General features: G+C 35.8%; 1 protein-coding gene across 7 annotated transcripts in view; it reads right to left on the bottom strand.

Moving 5' to 3' along the window:
- LOC135225301 (protein vav-like) overlaps nt 1–15,958 on the bottom strand; it is a 208,022-nt gene that overhangs the window by 164,767 nt on the left and 27,297 nt on the right. For all 7 annotated transcript variants that reach the window (XM_064264671.1, XM_064264641.1, XM_064264634.1 and 4 more), the window contains exons 2-4: nt 12,402–12,518; nt 11,818–11,876; nt 11,079–11,150 (exon numbers count right to left, since the gene is read on the bottom strand). In XM_064264671.1, the coding sequence (XP_064120741.1) occupies nt 11,079–11,150; nt 11,818–11,876; nt 12,402–12,509 (239 nt within the window). In that variant the 5' untranslated portion in view covers nt 12,510–12,518. The remainder of the gene's footprint in view (nt 1–11,078; nt 11,151–11,817; nt 11,877–12,401; nt 12,519–15,958) is intronic.

Raw genomic sequence — 15,958 nt, 5'->3', positions numbered from 1 at the left:
TTAGATTTTGACATTCATGGTAGCGATAACCTTTTGTTTATGTAGGTGACAGACCCCACCCCCTGTCAGGGTGAGAGGAACAACTTAGCCCAGAGCCCAATTTGTTTTATGCTCCAAAGTCCCTAATAGGAAAGAAGGGTTGGTTCCGTTCGTAATTACTGGCTAAGCACAGAGGACCTAAGTATTCGCGTTTTCAGGATTAGTGGACTTTTCTGTGGACCCTATCTAAAAATTATCTGTGGGAGGACTCGCTCACTTGCAGGTTTTTCTGTGGAATGTATCTATAAAATTGATCGCAGGTCCCAACATTCATGGATGTGAATTTTTTCATACAGCAATATCCTGTAGTTTCATATTTACTGTATAACATGTCAGATTAAATATTATCATATGGGTACTTCTTGGTGATGAATGCTGATTATAGATGATGATATATTGATATTAGTTGTGCAAGCTGATGAATGATGATGAAGATATAGACTGCACAGCAAAGTAGAGGAGTTACACCTCCTCGGAGGGTGTCTCTTCACCTTTTTTAGGAGGCGCTTCATTAGGGATTTCGGGAGGGTGCATCATATGGGGGTACTTGCACATTCTCAAAAGGTGTTATGATAGGCTTCAATAGTTCACTAACAGTATTGATAAAATTTGTAGCTCTTTGTTCATTCTTATCCCATGCCTTGACCACTGTCTGTATCTGCCTAACTTCCCTGATCAAATTATACAGACCACAAAATTCTTTAAAGTCCTGGTCCATTGGTGGGATAGCAAAGAGGTAAGTTCTTCTCCAAGAATGACCTCCCAAAGTATTTTACTTTGTTCACTCTCATTCTTGATGCAGGCCACCGTGCTCCAGTCACGTGGTAATGGCCTGCTACTTCTCCATGAATTTTGCCCTCTCTAAACATAATCATCCCTATTTTCTCCTAATCTGTCATTAACTGTAATGGCCTTTGACACTTACATAAGCTCTTTGCCAAAATCATTAGGAGAAGCAGAACGTTTAGAGGTCATTTTAAAGAATATTCTTAGTCCTTAGTAATATACTGTACTGCACACACAAAACATGCACAAATGTTAGAACATTAAACTGCGTTGGGGCGATTGGGCATAAATTACGCATTGATATTTTACGCATACTGTATATTTTATGAAATGTCTTAAGATGATTTCTAAATATTTTAGTATGTACCTAAATGAAGTGTTTTAGGATGATACTATAAGTACGCAGAGCATACCTAAAATACGTGAGACAACGGGAATAGCAAGTTACGTATGTTTTCGCCTGCAGTACTCAGTATTTTCATGCTTATGTACCAAGTATATTTTCATGACTAAATAATTTTTTTATGATGAAAAAGGACTTATTAATTTTCAAACAAATATTACAGCTCTGAAAAAGTTCATGTAAACACAGCAAAATTTAAAAACATAACTTTCCATAAACGATGCTTCACTCAAGCCAACTTTCTGCAGATAAACAAACCTTATGATACAGTGATGTCCTCTTAAAGCAGTACCCGGACAAAATGATACTCGACATACTATTGGCTGTCTTCTGCGAAGCAGCCAATACAAGAGCAGCATTCCTTTTCCTGGTCTCTCATTGGCTGTACACTTAGCGTTGGTTGGTTGAAACCAGAGTCCCATCTTGCAAAGATGGAATTGTAGGTATTGTAATGATAGCTAGGAGAATGTCAGTTAGTGATAGCATAAATATAAGAGCTAGGAGAATGTCAGTTAGTGATAGCGAATTGAAAGCTCCACCCGCAAGAGGAGGGATTAGCAATTAGTCACACCCAAGGGGGGCAGTGATTAGATACCACCAACGAATCACCAAAAGTACCAGGTGGGAACAGAAACAAAGTACTGCCTTGAAGGTGGACCTCGAAGACTGGAAACAGCTGGAAGGAGTTGAAGCGAGAGAGAGGGAGAACCGCCCGAACTGCCGTCCCAAAAGGAGGTCAGATCCCCAAAGCAGTAGCGGTCAACAGTAACTTTATTTCGATTCATAGTCTTAATTGTTAAACTTATATTTGCTACTGTATCATTACTATTGTGTTAATGAAGAAAAAACCTGCACTGCATCTGACTTAAACCCTCCTGAGAGACAACAACTAACAATAATTAAAGCAAGAAATGACAAAGGATCTATAAACTAAAACAAATTATATAAAGAAAAAAAATACAAGTATATAAAGAAGAAAGTACATGACAAATGGTGCCAGCTAGTGCAGATCTGAGGAAAACATAAAAAGTGCACTGTGAAGTACACATACCAGAACTCTGGTAATATGGATGACTCAAGAATTTATTAACAGACAGCAAAGTGAATCATAACACTGATGAAAACATTCGCGCAATAAATGTTAACGGCTGAAATAGAATAAAGTTAAATGATAATTATAAACAAGTACCGTTTATAAAACGCACAACGAAGAGACATTATTTCCCAAAGACAGAACAAAATGTGTGAATACAGTGAACAAAAGTGTTAAACTGTGGAAACCAACAACAGTTAAAATTGAACCAGCAAAACATCGGCGAACGAGTGCATGGCGAAGACAATGCACGTGAAAGGAAAGCAGAATAGCTATCGACACACACCCAAACAGATTTCTATAAACAATCTGTAAAAAAATAAAGAATAAGTGCAATTCATATGTACGAAAAACATTCCCACTAAAAATCAACATTACTGGTGAACTGTAAGAAGAATTTAACAACCGACGAAACAAGAGAAGAGAGAATAAAAAAAAAATTCAGATTCATCACAACTTGCGTATGTTTCTGTCGTCGTTCTTGTAAATCAGATTTCAATAACACTTTCTTCATTGTCGGCACTCGAATTCAACTATTGTTTTAAATTCAATCTTGACTAACACCAAGTTTTTCTTTAATTGTTTCACTTAAGTTTTCACACGCAGGAAATGTAATAGCTGTAGAAGGAGAGGAGCAGCTACAGTATCGTGGGCCAACCTTACCGCCAACCAATTTTCATGAGTGGGGGGAAACGGATACAAGTGGCGGTGATTGCCGAAAGCTAAATAGAAACATTAAAGGGGGACTCTGTTAGGAAACCGGGGTTTTTGGGTGGGGGAGGGAGCAAAATAACAAACAATGTAGCAGCAGGTTGACCCCCTACTCTACAAATGGGAGGCGGACTCAGCTAGCCTAGGGTACTGCTTACCTACATTTAACATGCTGACCCCCTACTCTACAAACGGGAGGCGGGCTCAGGTAGCCTAGGGTACTGCTTATCTACATAAGAAACATTACCCGTTATTGACTGACTGACCCGCCACTCTACATACATGACCTAGCCCAACGAATAGACTTAGGGGGTGTGCCCTAACCTGGCTGGGGGAGCTTTGCCACCTGGACCCCCCAGTATACTAGTAACAAAGGTTGTGACCTAACCAAATGGACCAACCTAACCTGACTTATGGTGCGTGGCCTAGCCTGGCCAGGGGGCTTTGCACCTGGACCCACCAGTATACTAGTAAACAAAGGTTGGTGGAACCTAACCAAATTGGAAAAAAGGAACAACTAAACCTGGACTTTATGGTGCGTGGCCTAGCCTGGCCAGGGGGCTTTGCCCCACTGGACCCCCAAGTATGGTAACAAAGGTTGTGAGCTAACCAAACGAACCAACCTAACCTGACTTAGGGCGTGTGGCCAAAAGCCCTCTGGATCCCCCAGTATGGTAACAAAGGTTGTGACCTAACCAAACGAACCAACCTAACCTGAATTAAGGTGCGTGCCATAACCTGGCCAGGCCTGAACCCCACAGTAAGGTAACAAAGGTTGTGACCTAACCAAATAAACCAACCTAACCTGACTAAGGGTGTAGTTATGTTAAATATATAAAAAAAACTGCATGTACCTTATTCAAAATCTGAACTGTCAGACCATTCTGGAAGGGCGATTCTGGTCCTTTTGGCTAGGACGGCGTGCATCGGCTGTTCGGTTTGAACGCCGACGTCACGTTTGTTGCGGTTGTTGGGTACCACGGGACAAAGGACGGATTTTCCTTTATTTTAATGGATAGGTGCGTTTGATAAGTTCAAGGAATGTTTTGAATGTGCAACCGCTGTTATTGAAGTAACGTTTTGTGATACAGTACACTGAAAAATAGGAAGGGCACAGGTTTTTTACTGTACTGTTCCTTGGCAAAACGTTATGCTTAAGACCAGCCATGTTGATTCAATAGTGTTGGTGTGTATTTGTTTGTCGGTTGGATAGATGAAATGTAAAGAATGGTTAATATTTAAGTATTCTTTAAAATGCTTACTTAATGTTGTGTATGATTTCCAACAGTCTGAAATGATAATGGAATCGGGGCGAATGTTTTCGATGAGAATGGGAAACAGAGTTTCGGCCAATTGGTCCTGAACAATTTTGAAAAACATGTCCTTTGTTTCGCAGTCAATTCCACCTAAAACCCAACAACCATCACACGTCTGCCTTTGTGGTATTTACGTTTGCCGAACTTGGATTCATCGATTTCGACAATGTGGCCTGGTCCGCCAATCTTACGGTTATCCTGAACCTAAATATTGACACAGACGTCGCTGCAAAATTTGTAAGAAGAACGAGCTGTTCCTAATAGCAATCCTTTTGTGACACGTTCTTAATCAACGTCACACAAAACTGTCTTCCTCTTTCACGAGGCTCATTGTTCCCTCTCTGCATTGTTCGCACTGACCAATAAAATTGCCTAAAAGGCCACTTTTGAACATGAAGGAACGCAATACATCTATATTATCACACAACTTTATCAAGTCCAAAATGTAACCGGATTTGCAGCGGCAAAAGCAACATGGGACAGGTGAGGTGTAACCGGAGACGCCATGTTGACTGTTTTAAATGGTCACGGGTCGTGGTAGGTGAAAGGCCACCCGAGGTCGAAGGGACTACTTACCTGTGCGGATGGATTTGGTTGCTGTGCAGCCCTGGAAATTGGCCCATGAAACTAGCCCGCAAAACTGTAAACAACCCGAAGAAGATAAACTAGGAAGATAGGAAGAACAAATGTACTACAACATAAGATTTTGTTAGATGATAGAGCCAAGCCATTTTTTATTCCTAATTACAGATTATCAATAAGCCAGAGACCTATAGTTGATAATTTGATAGAGGAAATAAAAAGAGATGGAGTAGCAATTCTTCTAAATCTCCATATAATTTTCCATTGTTACTTGTTCTAAAGAAAGATGGTATGTAGTTGGAAACTTGTACTAGATTACAGAAAATTAAACTCCAGCACAGTTCAAGATAGAATGTCAATGCCGGTAATTCAAAATATGTTTGCTCAATTACAAGGGCCAAAATATTTTCATCTTTAGATCTGCTTAGTAGATATTGACAAGTACCTCTAGATGAAGAATCAAAACAATTCACAGCCTTCAGCTTGTAAAGAACATTTACAGTTTGAAGTAATGCCGTTTGGATTCACATCAGCCCCTTTAACATTTGTTAGATTAATGTCACAAATTCTAGGATATAGAAAATGTTGCAGTATACTTGGACGATCTTATCATTTTTCGTAAAGACTTAAAAGCCATCTCAGAACATTAGAATTGGTCCTAGAGAGATTAAGAACTGCAGGACTAAAAATCAAATTAAAGAAATGTCAGTTCCTGATGAAATAATTAGAATACTTGGGTCATGTAATTAGTGAAGATGGACTGTGCAAGGCAGGTAAAATAAAGCCCAAACTAGGATGAGAGCAGTATATTATGCTAGTAGAGTTTTAAACCCAGCAGAAAGACACAGTACCACAGAAAGAGTGTTTAGCTTTATTTTGGGGTTTAAAGAAATTTAGACATACTTTTAGGTCATAAACTTTATGTGCTTACTGATCACACACCCATTTGTGATTTGTTTAAAAATGATCACACACCCATTTGTGATTTGTTTAAAAAGTGAGCTTGAACTAATAACATGAAATTCAATAGATGGTTCATTAGTGTATTAGAGTTTGCTCCATAATTCATATATATTCCAGGGAAATTTAACACTTTGGCAGATGCATTATCGAGATCTCAAGAAGAAACAGAAAAATGCATTACAACTAATACCTTTTGTTTTAGTTGTCAAGTTGTAGATTTAAAAAAAAAAGGAGTTGCAGAAATCAGACAAATAGTAGGACAGCTATTACTAGATGAATCCTTAAAACCGGATTTCAATTAATAAATGGATTGTTGTATAAAATGCTGACAGAGAAAAATGGTTGTTCTCAACTATATATCCCAAAAACACTAACCAGAGAAGTTTTAGAACTAACACTCAATAAGTTAGCTGGACATCCAGGAATTAAAAAGACAGCCAGAATCACGACCAGAAATTATTTTTGGCCAAATTGAAGTGAAGATGCCAAGAACTTTGTAAAAAATTGTGTAGATTGCAATCAACATAAAGGTATCATAAATCCAAAAGCTCCACTTGAAAAATATTCATCAGAATTAAATCCATTTAAAGTATTAACTGGATTTTTTGGGTCCATTTCCAACAACTATTGGGAAGAAATAAACAAATATTAGTCTTCTTAGACTATCTAACTAGATATGTAGAAATCGTACCTGTAAGACACAGAAATGCAGCTACAGTAGCAGAAACTCTTAAATCTAGAATAATCACAAGACATTCATGTCCTCAAGTTCTCCTTTCTAATAATGCTGCTGAATTTACTAGTGAACTTTTAAAGAAAGTATGTGAATTTTATGAAATAAATAAGTGTCAAATAACCACTTATAAACCCAGTTCTAATGGCAGTGGAACCATAAAATAAAGGATATCCTGAAAACTTTAGAGAGCCCACAGACAGAAGATTGGGACTTAGCCCTAGAAGACATACAGTTCACACTTAATAATACTATAAATGAGACAATAGAAAAATCCCCAATGCCAAACACATTGTTACACGCTTCAACACCACCCAGACATACTTATAACTATGATGACTATGTTGCACAGAAAACGAGACGTACTTATGAGACTTTCGTAAAAACAAGGGCCAGACTGAAAGACATACATAATGTTCGTGCAAAATACTATAATAAAAATACCATTAAACCAGACATTACAGTGGGTACTAAAATTTATGTTCAGAATCATGTACCGGAAGGTCCAAATGTAAAGGTTTCTCCCAAATTCACTGGACCATGTAGAGTAATAAAAGTGTTAAAATTGAACAAATATAGAGTAATTAATGAAAGTGATCTAAAGGAAAGGGTAGTTCACTGGAATCATGTATAGGTAGTAAAAACAGATCCATGGTCTACTAAAGATATAGATAAGATAAGAAGTGAAAAATACTGTAGAAAATCCAATTACAACAAGGTATAATCAAAGAAAACAGAAAGAGGTAAATATGTGTCTATACATATATATAAATAGAGTTGGACTGCAAATACCATAACTATGATGTATGTAGTGCAACTTTTATATATCTATATATACAGAAAATCTGATAAAGTCTATTCTTGCAGATGCAAACATGTGGCTCATCATAGCACTAGTTATAATTGGACTCATCTCTTCAGAGGTGGAGATAAGGAAATGTGCCCTCTTAAAAAGACATTGAAAAGTCAAAATGATCAAGGACCTAGGAATAGTTAGTATGTATAGGTATCGCCACAGTGTTAACTAGTGAAAGCAAACTAAAAGAAATCCAAAATGGCATTAAATCAATTCTACAGAAGGATAATAATCACAGTGCTTTGTCATTATTGGAAAAGTCAAGTCACAACATCAAAAAGACGCTAAGCACAAGGTCAAAAAGATCCCCCTTACCCTTCACTTGAACTGCTTTAAATCAACTTTCCAGTGTAGTAACAGAAGCAAGTGTAAAACATGAAAAGGAAAGAATAGACAGACTAGAAAAGTTGGCAGCTGCAAAGGGCACAGTGATAAATAAAGTGATTGCCTCTCATAATGAAAATGCAGAACAAATAGAAAAATTAAATGTTTTTATAAATCAATTTAATCAGAATGTAACAAAGGAACTAAATAAATGAGAATACATACAATTTTTATGTACCTTTCCACTTGAAAGTGAAGTGATGTTTTAGGAACATAAAGACATACTCAATGCTGTCTTACTTGCCTACAAAGGTATTTTGAGCCAGCACTAATCACTCCAAAAGAATTAGAAAACATTAAGTTCTATGTAATTGAAAAGCACTGCACACCATTACGTAGTAGAAGACATGTTTATGTATTATAACTTAATAAGTATGTACCAAAGTACTTTATAATAGGATTAATTTAGTTACGCCTTTCAACACTAAGACCACAAATTTCCTAATGTCACTGTACCCCTTACATATGTTAATTGATAATCAAATGATTATTAGAGAGGGGCATAATATACATTTTGCATTAAAGAACATGCATTATTGATTTTATCCTTTAATGATAAACAATTTAATGAAGGTATCATGTTAAAAGACGAAGAATTCATCTGTAACTTGGACTACCTGTGTAAAATACAAATTTTTATCCATGTATTCACAAAATTGTTTTAAAACAGAATCAACAGAAACATATGTGTTCACAACCCTTTAATAAGACTTTGAAGCAATGATAATAGATCAGGACATTTTTGTCTTCTCATAAGATACTGTTGTAGCCACAATCACTTGTCCTAATGTTAGTACAGAAATAAGCTTAAAAAATGTTAAGTCTTTTACAACATCATGTAAGTTAGTTATAGCAAATCAATTATACTATGAACTGCACCTTTTCACTGAATATAAATTCAACAAACGTGCCATATAAGAATAACACTGGAAATAGATGAGTTTAAGTTGTCTAAATTGGAACTAAAGAAACTGGAAAACTTGAACTATGTTGATGACTATTTTTCTATAAATAACAGATATTTCCAGTTTTATCATAAGTAAATCTAGTGGTAATAGTAGTCACTATTGTTTTGTTTATCATAATAGTGAAACATTTGATTATCAAGAAAATATGAAAGATATTGACAGAACTCAAAATTAACCATAATTAATGTTCTGATTGTTCATTTATTACATTATGATTTAATATGTTTAACATTTACTATGATTATTTTTTAATGATATCTTGATGAACTTACATCTTTTCCTCCACAGTTGGAGATACAATTTTCATACATACATTTATTGACAATTCTTATTGTATCCAATTTTTTATGTATATAAAAATATTAGGAACAATGTGATGTAATGATAGCTATGAGAATGTCAGTTAGGAATAGCGTAAATATAAGAGATGGAAAATTAATAATAGAGAAACGAGAGAGAGGGAACTTGTCCTTGGTGGATTGTGACTTAGTGAGTCACATGACAGGCAAAACTGCAGTCACAACAAAGGCAGGGTTGTTATCAACCATGAACCTATGAAAATTCTCACCTCTGACCTGATCTTTCACCTCGCACCGGAAACCTCGACTTCCGGCAAATTGAAAGCTCCATCCTCAAGAGGAGGGATTAGCAATTAGTCACACCCAAGGGGGCCAGTGATTATGTTATAACATCAACAAATTACCAAAAGTACCAGGTGGGAACAGAAACAAAGTACCACCTTGAAGGTGGACCTCGAAGACTCTGAAAGCAGCTGGAAGGAGTTGAAGAGAGAGAGAGAGAGAGAGAGAGAGAGAGAGAGAGAGAGAGAGAGAGAACTGCCCGAACCACCGTCCCAAAAGGAGGTCAGATCCCCAGAGCAGTAGCGGTCAACAGAAACTTCATTTCGATTCGTAGTCTTAATTGTTAAATTTATTTTTGTTACTGTATCGTTTCTATTGTATTAATGAAGAAACAAACCTGCATTGCATCTCACCTAAACCCTCCTGAGACAGCAAGTAACAATAAATAAAGCAAGAAATGATAAAGGATCTATAAAAGAAAACAAATATAAGTACAAAAAGAAGAAAGTACTTGACAGGTATCACGCATCTCTCCTTGATCAGCCTCACTGCGTAGAAAGTTACAGATATATGAAGGTGTAATCGCGGAGCTGTGTTTTAGCAGCTATCAAATTGCTATAGAAGGAAGCAACAGTTGAAGTGGCAATTTAGAGGCACAGGAAGGCGATGAAGGGGAATTAGAATTCTTGGGCTTTGATGAACCTTTTAAAATCAAAGTGGTAGTTTGTGATGGGAGAGACCTTCCAGCTCCACACCGTACATGCAACAACTCTCATTTGCCGAGCATTCATCCTTTGACTCTGTCCATGATCCAGAGATGCATATCAATCTAAAGGGCTGAAATGACAAACTCTGTCTCAGCCCTACTGCCAAAACAGCAACATTTGGACCAAACAGTTGCTAACAATGAAAGCCACAGGTGATTTTGACATGTGATACAATGACCAATTCGAAGTGAGAGAGGTCTTATGTGTCACCCAGTAACTAAGACTAAGCATTTAAGTATAAATAACTTACACAAACGTGATGTGATCAAGAAAAAATCCTAAACCTACAGGAAACATGGTAAATACAATCTCCCATAGAATACTTCATAGAAATATATTGTTCACAATAAACACCACAACATAACTTGGAAAAATGACTCTCCAACTAACAATCTGTTGCAGCCGAAGCTAAAAAATGAGAACACGGAAAACCTGGAGTTCTGGAGCACACACGCTGACGAGGCCGAGAAGGAGCAGAAGAAGCCATAATAACAGCGCACACACACACACTCAAAAGCGAAAACAGGCAATGAACAGGGTAAAGGCCGAGAGAGGTCAACCACAACTCTCATCTAGGCGGTTTTAAGAAAGACTGAAGCTGTTGCGTGGGTGCGTGGTCCTTGACCACTCTTCATCCGATATACATACACGTTGCCAGATCTCACAAGATTCCTTGCTTTCATCTGCGATTTAACCAGATCCAGCTGGGCGCTAGAAATTATCCAATTGTTAAGACCAAAGGTTTGTTTGCATATGAACAAATAACAATCTCATTATCAAATTAAAAGCAAAATTCTCGAATAGTATAAATAAAAAGGCATAATTTTCTTACGAGAGTCAAAATTTTCAAATCATTTAGAACCCAATGAATATTTCCTCCAAGATATAATACTCACTTCATAATATCTCTTGGTAGTTCTGAATAGATGTCATCATCATCTCTGCCATCTTGCTCTGCAGGAAAGCCTCTGGAATTGAGAAAATAAAACACATGTAGCGTACAATATAAGAAGACTATTTCAGGGCCCTTTATAAATACAGTACAGTATTGCATTATACATAATAATAAACACTGTTTATTTAATGATAAACTAATTGTATTTCTAAAGATATTTGTCTATTTTCATGGTTTTTTATGATTGCAGTCCCAGCTGTTTAGGATATTATTCAGTAATTTATATTCTTCAAAAGGACTTCTACAAATTTGATATACAAAGGTTAACCATAATCCACACCAACACATTAACAATTAAAAAATGACAGATAATTTGAATAAAAGGATATACCAATGAAATTCTGTTGTCCTAATACTCAAACTGGATAGTTAACTACAAGCACAAACTAGAATCACTGTGGCAAAATATTCTACTGTTTGAAATGAATGCAGTATAAATTCTAAATTTAAAATTCTATAAATTCTATGTTTGGTAGAACCATCTAGTTATGCTTAATTGAATTTGGCTGCTCTGTCAAGTATCACAATTCTCTTTACTCTTACAGAGGCAAGAGCTCTAACACATTTCAGCACAAATACATTTATTGTATGTACTACATATAAAATGAATACAGTCTGTAGTGGCTCTAAAGGGCTTCAAATACAAAATTAGAATTCAAGAGACATAAAATTTCACTTACTCTACGCCAAGTCGCTGTGCCTTTGCAGATTTACTTAACCTTGATAAAGTATGGAGTACCTGGAAAAGATAAGAACACTATCTAAATCATACTACTTATAAACAGATATGAATAATATAGTATCATATAAATGTATACAGTTCTGACACATGCATCCATTTGAATTTCATCATCATCTCAGGAATGCAACATGACCATAATTATTTACATCTTATATGACAAATGGGAGGTATATGGGAGGTATAACAGGAAAGCTATATGATGGTTACCACATGGATAACAAAGACCTGCTGTCCCCATCCTTAAATAGTGCATTATTAACAATTTGCTCTTTGTGAGAATGATAAACCATTACTTAAAAAGTAATAGTGATTCTTGTTCAAGCAATAATTGTACAGATAACAGCAAGAATCTGTTCTTTGTGGGGATGTTAAATCCGTACTTAATAAGCAAATTGTATTTCTTGTTTAAACAATAATCTTGCTTCTACCAGCAATAAAGAATAAAGTAAAATTAGGTAACAGACTTACAAACTTGAGAATCAGTATCACAGCATTTCAAAATGTAATAAGTAATGTACTCACCTTTCCTATATCTGACAGCTCAAAGAGCATTGGAGGCTCAAACAAGTCCTCTTTGTTAAGGTCAAACTTTCTCGTACATGTCTGTAGAAATATTCCAATGTTCTTCATACACAAGAACTGAAAAAGAAACAGCAATCCATAAGTAAAATGACAAATTCTTTGTTCTTTCTTAGTTCAAGACCTTTATATGAAAGTCTTAATTTCTGCTAAATGGGAATGTGAATATGTGACTAAATCATTTATCATAATTCATCTTGGTAAATCCAACTGCATAAAAACCCACCTAGTAAAATCTTTATAAAATGTAACAACATGGATGGCAGAGATATTTATTTTACTGAAATTAAAGTATGATAGCCCACTCTGATTGGCATGGTTGCGATATCAGACTGCTCAAAATATTTACAAAGAAAGCTCTACTCTTAAAAAGAAATGACCTCAGTAGGCTACATAACAGCCTTGAATTACACAGTGTAAGGAGACAGTACACAGGTGGTGGAAAATTTGACAAGAAGAAAAACAAACATTACAATTTTGGAAGTTAGGCATAAAAGAGCAAGAAAAAAATAATCAGTAGTGACAGATTTCAACTTGCTAAGATAATTAGTTTAGCAGGAGTGATGAGCTATTTCTTGTCTCCTGCCCCAAAAGACTAGTTTCTTAAATCATATATGTAGTTGAAAACTGAAGCATGGTAAAATAAAAGAAGTTGAAATCTACAGTAAAGAGACAGTAAAGGGAACTAATGAGCAAAGTTCAAGGCTAAATGAGTGAAGATGGGACTGATGGAATGCTGCACAGAATCTCTGGCACCATCTAAAGTGTGCCATTCTTGGTAACAATTACATTTTTATGATAAAATTAAATTTCATATATAATTACCAAGTAACTACATAGATACAAGTTTTTACTTTCACGGCAGCTTAAATATGAAATTCGTGGTAGCGATTCTTTTGTTTATGAGTAGGTAACTGGCTCTCCGCCCACTTTCAGGGAGCATAGGTACAAAAAAGCTAATGTACTCAATTCATTTATGCTCCATGGCCACAAACGAGGACAGGCTCCAATTATGTAGTTACTTGGTAAGTATATATAAAATCTAATTTTATTAGAAAAATGTCATTTTTATGAAAGTAACTTACTAAGTAACTACATAGTTGAACCCCAAACTAAGAGGAGGTGGGAATCTTGGGCATATACTACTCAAAAACATTCAGTATTGGAGATGAATTTGCAATAGTACATTAGCTACCATTGATAAAATGCTTGTTGTAACCTTCCCTGGTGAGAGAACTCCAGCAGGGAGATACTGCCTTTAGTCAGAGCCTATCTTGACCCGTAATGGCACAGCAGTTAAGCCAGGTGTTGCCTCTACTTTAGTGGGATTTTTGCAATCGAGGAGTGCTCTAATGATTGCCAAAGCTTACAAAATACAAAAGCCCTTGCCCTGGACGACAACATACGACCAAAAATAACAGTTACTGAATACCAAATAAAAACAATCACCATTACCCATCCATAAAAACAAGATTAGTGAGCGAGAGACTGGGTACAGGTAGTGCTCGAGTTATGATAATTCGTCTTACAATAATACAAATTTACGATGAGGTTGGCAACTAATACAACAATATTTTGAAAATATTTTAAAATTTCGCTTGTAACGGGTACAGCCCAGCAGCGTACAACCAGGCAGCACGAGAGACAGACCAAATTACAATAACCTAACTTTATCTCATCTCCCAAAAAAAAAAAAAAAAAAAAAAAAAAAAAAAAAAAAAAAAAAAAAAAAAGGCATAAACAAATTATGAAAGTTTCGTTTACATTTTACTTGTTGGTAAATGTGTATAGCCATGAACAACCGAACAAGAAACAACATTTTGCTAAGTACAACCGAACTGGATAACAACATCCATTTGGCTTGTATTTCAATCATTGTACAATAGTAAATAATTACCGCAGTTATGTAAAATAGGACTGATATATTTTTAGGAAACATACTGATAAATTTAAAAAAAGTTGTAGCTGAAGCTGAGAACACTTTTTGAGCTACTAATGACTGTTACTGTGCATCGGTAATAAAGATAAAACTCCCGCAAACTTATCCGATCAAATGCAACCGTAGATAAAGTTGAGAATCATTTTAATCAAAACTACAGGTCTTAAAAGAATACAGTTTACTGCTGTTTTTACACTGATAAAAGATAAATAACGTAACAGTAAAGCTCGTACTACAAAGAAATCAAGTGAAAACAGCGAACGGAATAACGTAATTTTCCTTACAGAATAAACATGCCCATAAAGCAATCTGTTAACGGAAAAATAATTTAATTACCAATGAGACGTATATTGAATTCATATTTCGACTTATAATTAACACGTCATAACGAAAAGATGACACTGTCTCATGTTAGTAAAGTGCTACTTAAATATTCTTTTAGGTTAACTAGAACGCTCCAAATTGAGTTAAATATGACAAAATAAACTTGTATTTGCCATCAGCTGATTTTCAAACCAAAACATTGACCACTTTGTTAACATTTTATGATACAATACATAATATGATAATACATACAATATAATAGGATAGAATGTATAATTTTTAAAAGATTTACGGAAAAGATGCATATTCGTAATGTTTTTATTCCATAATTATATGTAGGCGTCAGCAGTCTGATAGGTCTCTCTCAATTATGCCAATATTGGTTCGAATCTGAGTCTGATTTATCATGGTATTTATCATTGTATATGCTAGGCTAACTTGTTCATGTTATTCAATTTCTCTTAGTACTAAATTATCATGAGCCAATATGCACTGAAGCTGGAGAATTAGTGTAGGCTAGGCTATATTCGAGATACAATTTTTTTGACATACAATGGGTTTTTCGGAATCTAACCCCATCGTAAGTAGGAGAATACCTGTACACAGCAACCCCCGGCTTCCCAAAACACGACGACTAATGTCAAGGTGAGTTAAGATAAGAGAATTAGTAAATTCTACTACGTATCCCTCATTTTCGAACACCATGCCAGCTATAGACAAGGGTCCTAAAGCAATACTATAATCAATATAAACTATCTCAACATCACATAAGTAAAAATGAGCAAATACTGATTTACATCTCCACAATGTAGCTTGTACAATCAAAGCAAGATAAAATATTTCAATATTTCTGAAAGCCATGGGGGTGGCTACTGCCCTAACTTCATAGGCTTTGACATTACAACTGGGAAAATCTTCCTCTATAACATTTGAGTATGATTCTGACTTAACGTCTCTTATGAAAAAATTCAGAGTGATTTTGGACAAAGGACGTGATGGGTCCTTTCCAAGTAATGTTTCAATACTGTTACAGGGTGCCGAGTCCTTTCTTGATCCGTTGGACCAAAGATGTTGGTCAGAGACTTTATATGGAAAAAAAATGAGGCCAAGGATTGGATGGTGTTTCAATATTTGCTAAGAAACCCAAAATGAGTGAGAACACTGCATCTCCCTATGAAAAGCCCACACTTTTGTCAGTCTTTTAGCTGTAGCAAAGGCAATCAAAAAGAGAGTCTTC

This window comes from Macrobrachium nipponense, chromosome 20 (genome assembly GCF_015104395.2).
Source record: "Macrobrachium nipponense isolate FS-2020 chromosome 20, ASM1510439v2, whole genome shotgun sequence".
NCBI classification, from domain to species: domain Eukaryota; kingdom Metazoa; phylum Arthropoda; class Malacostraca; order Decapoda; family Palaemonidae; genus Macrobrachium; species Macrobrachium nipponense.
Note: the sequence above shows the minus strand (reverse complement) of the source record. Positions and strands in the feature narration are given on the sequence as shown.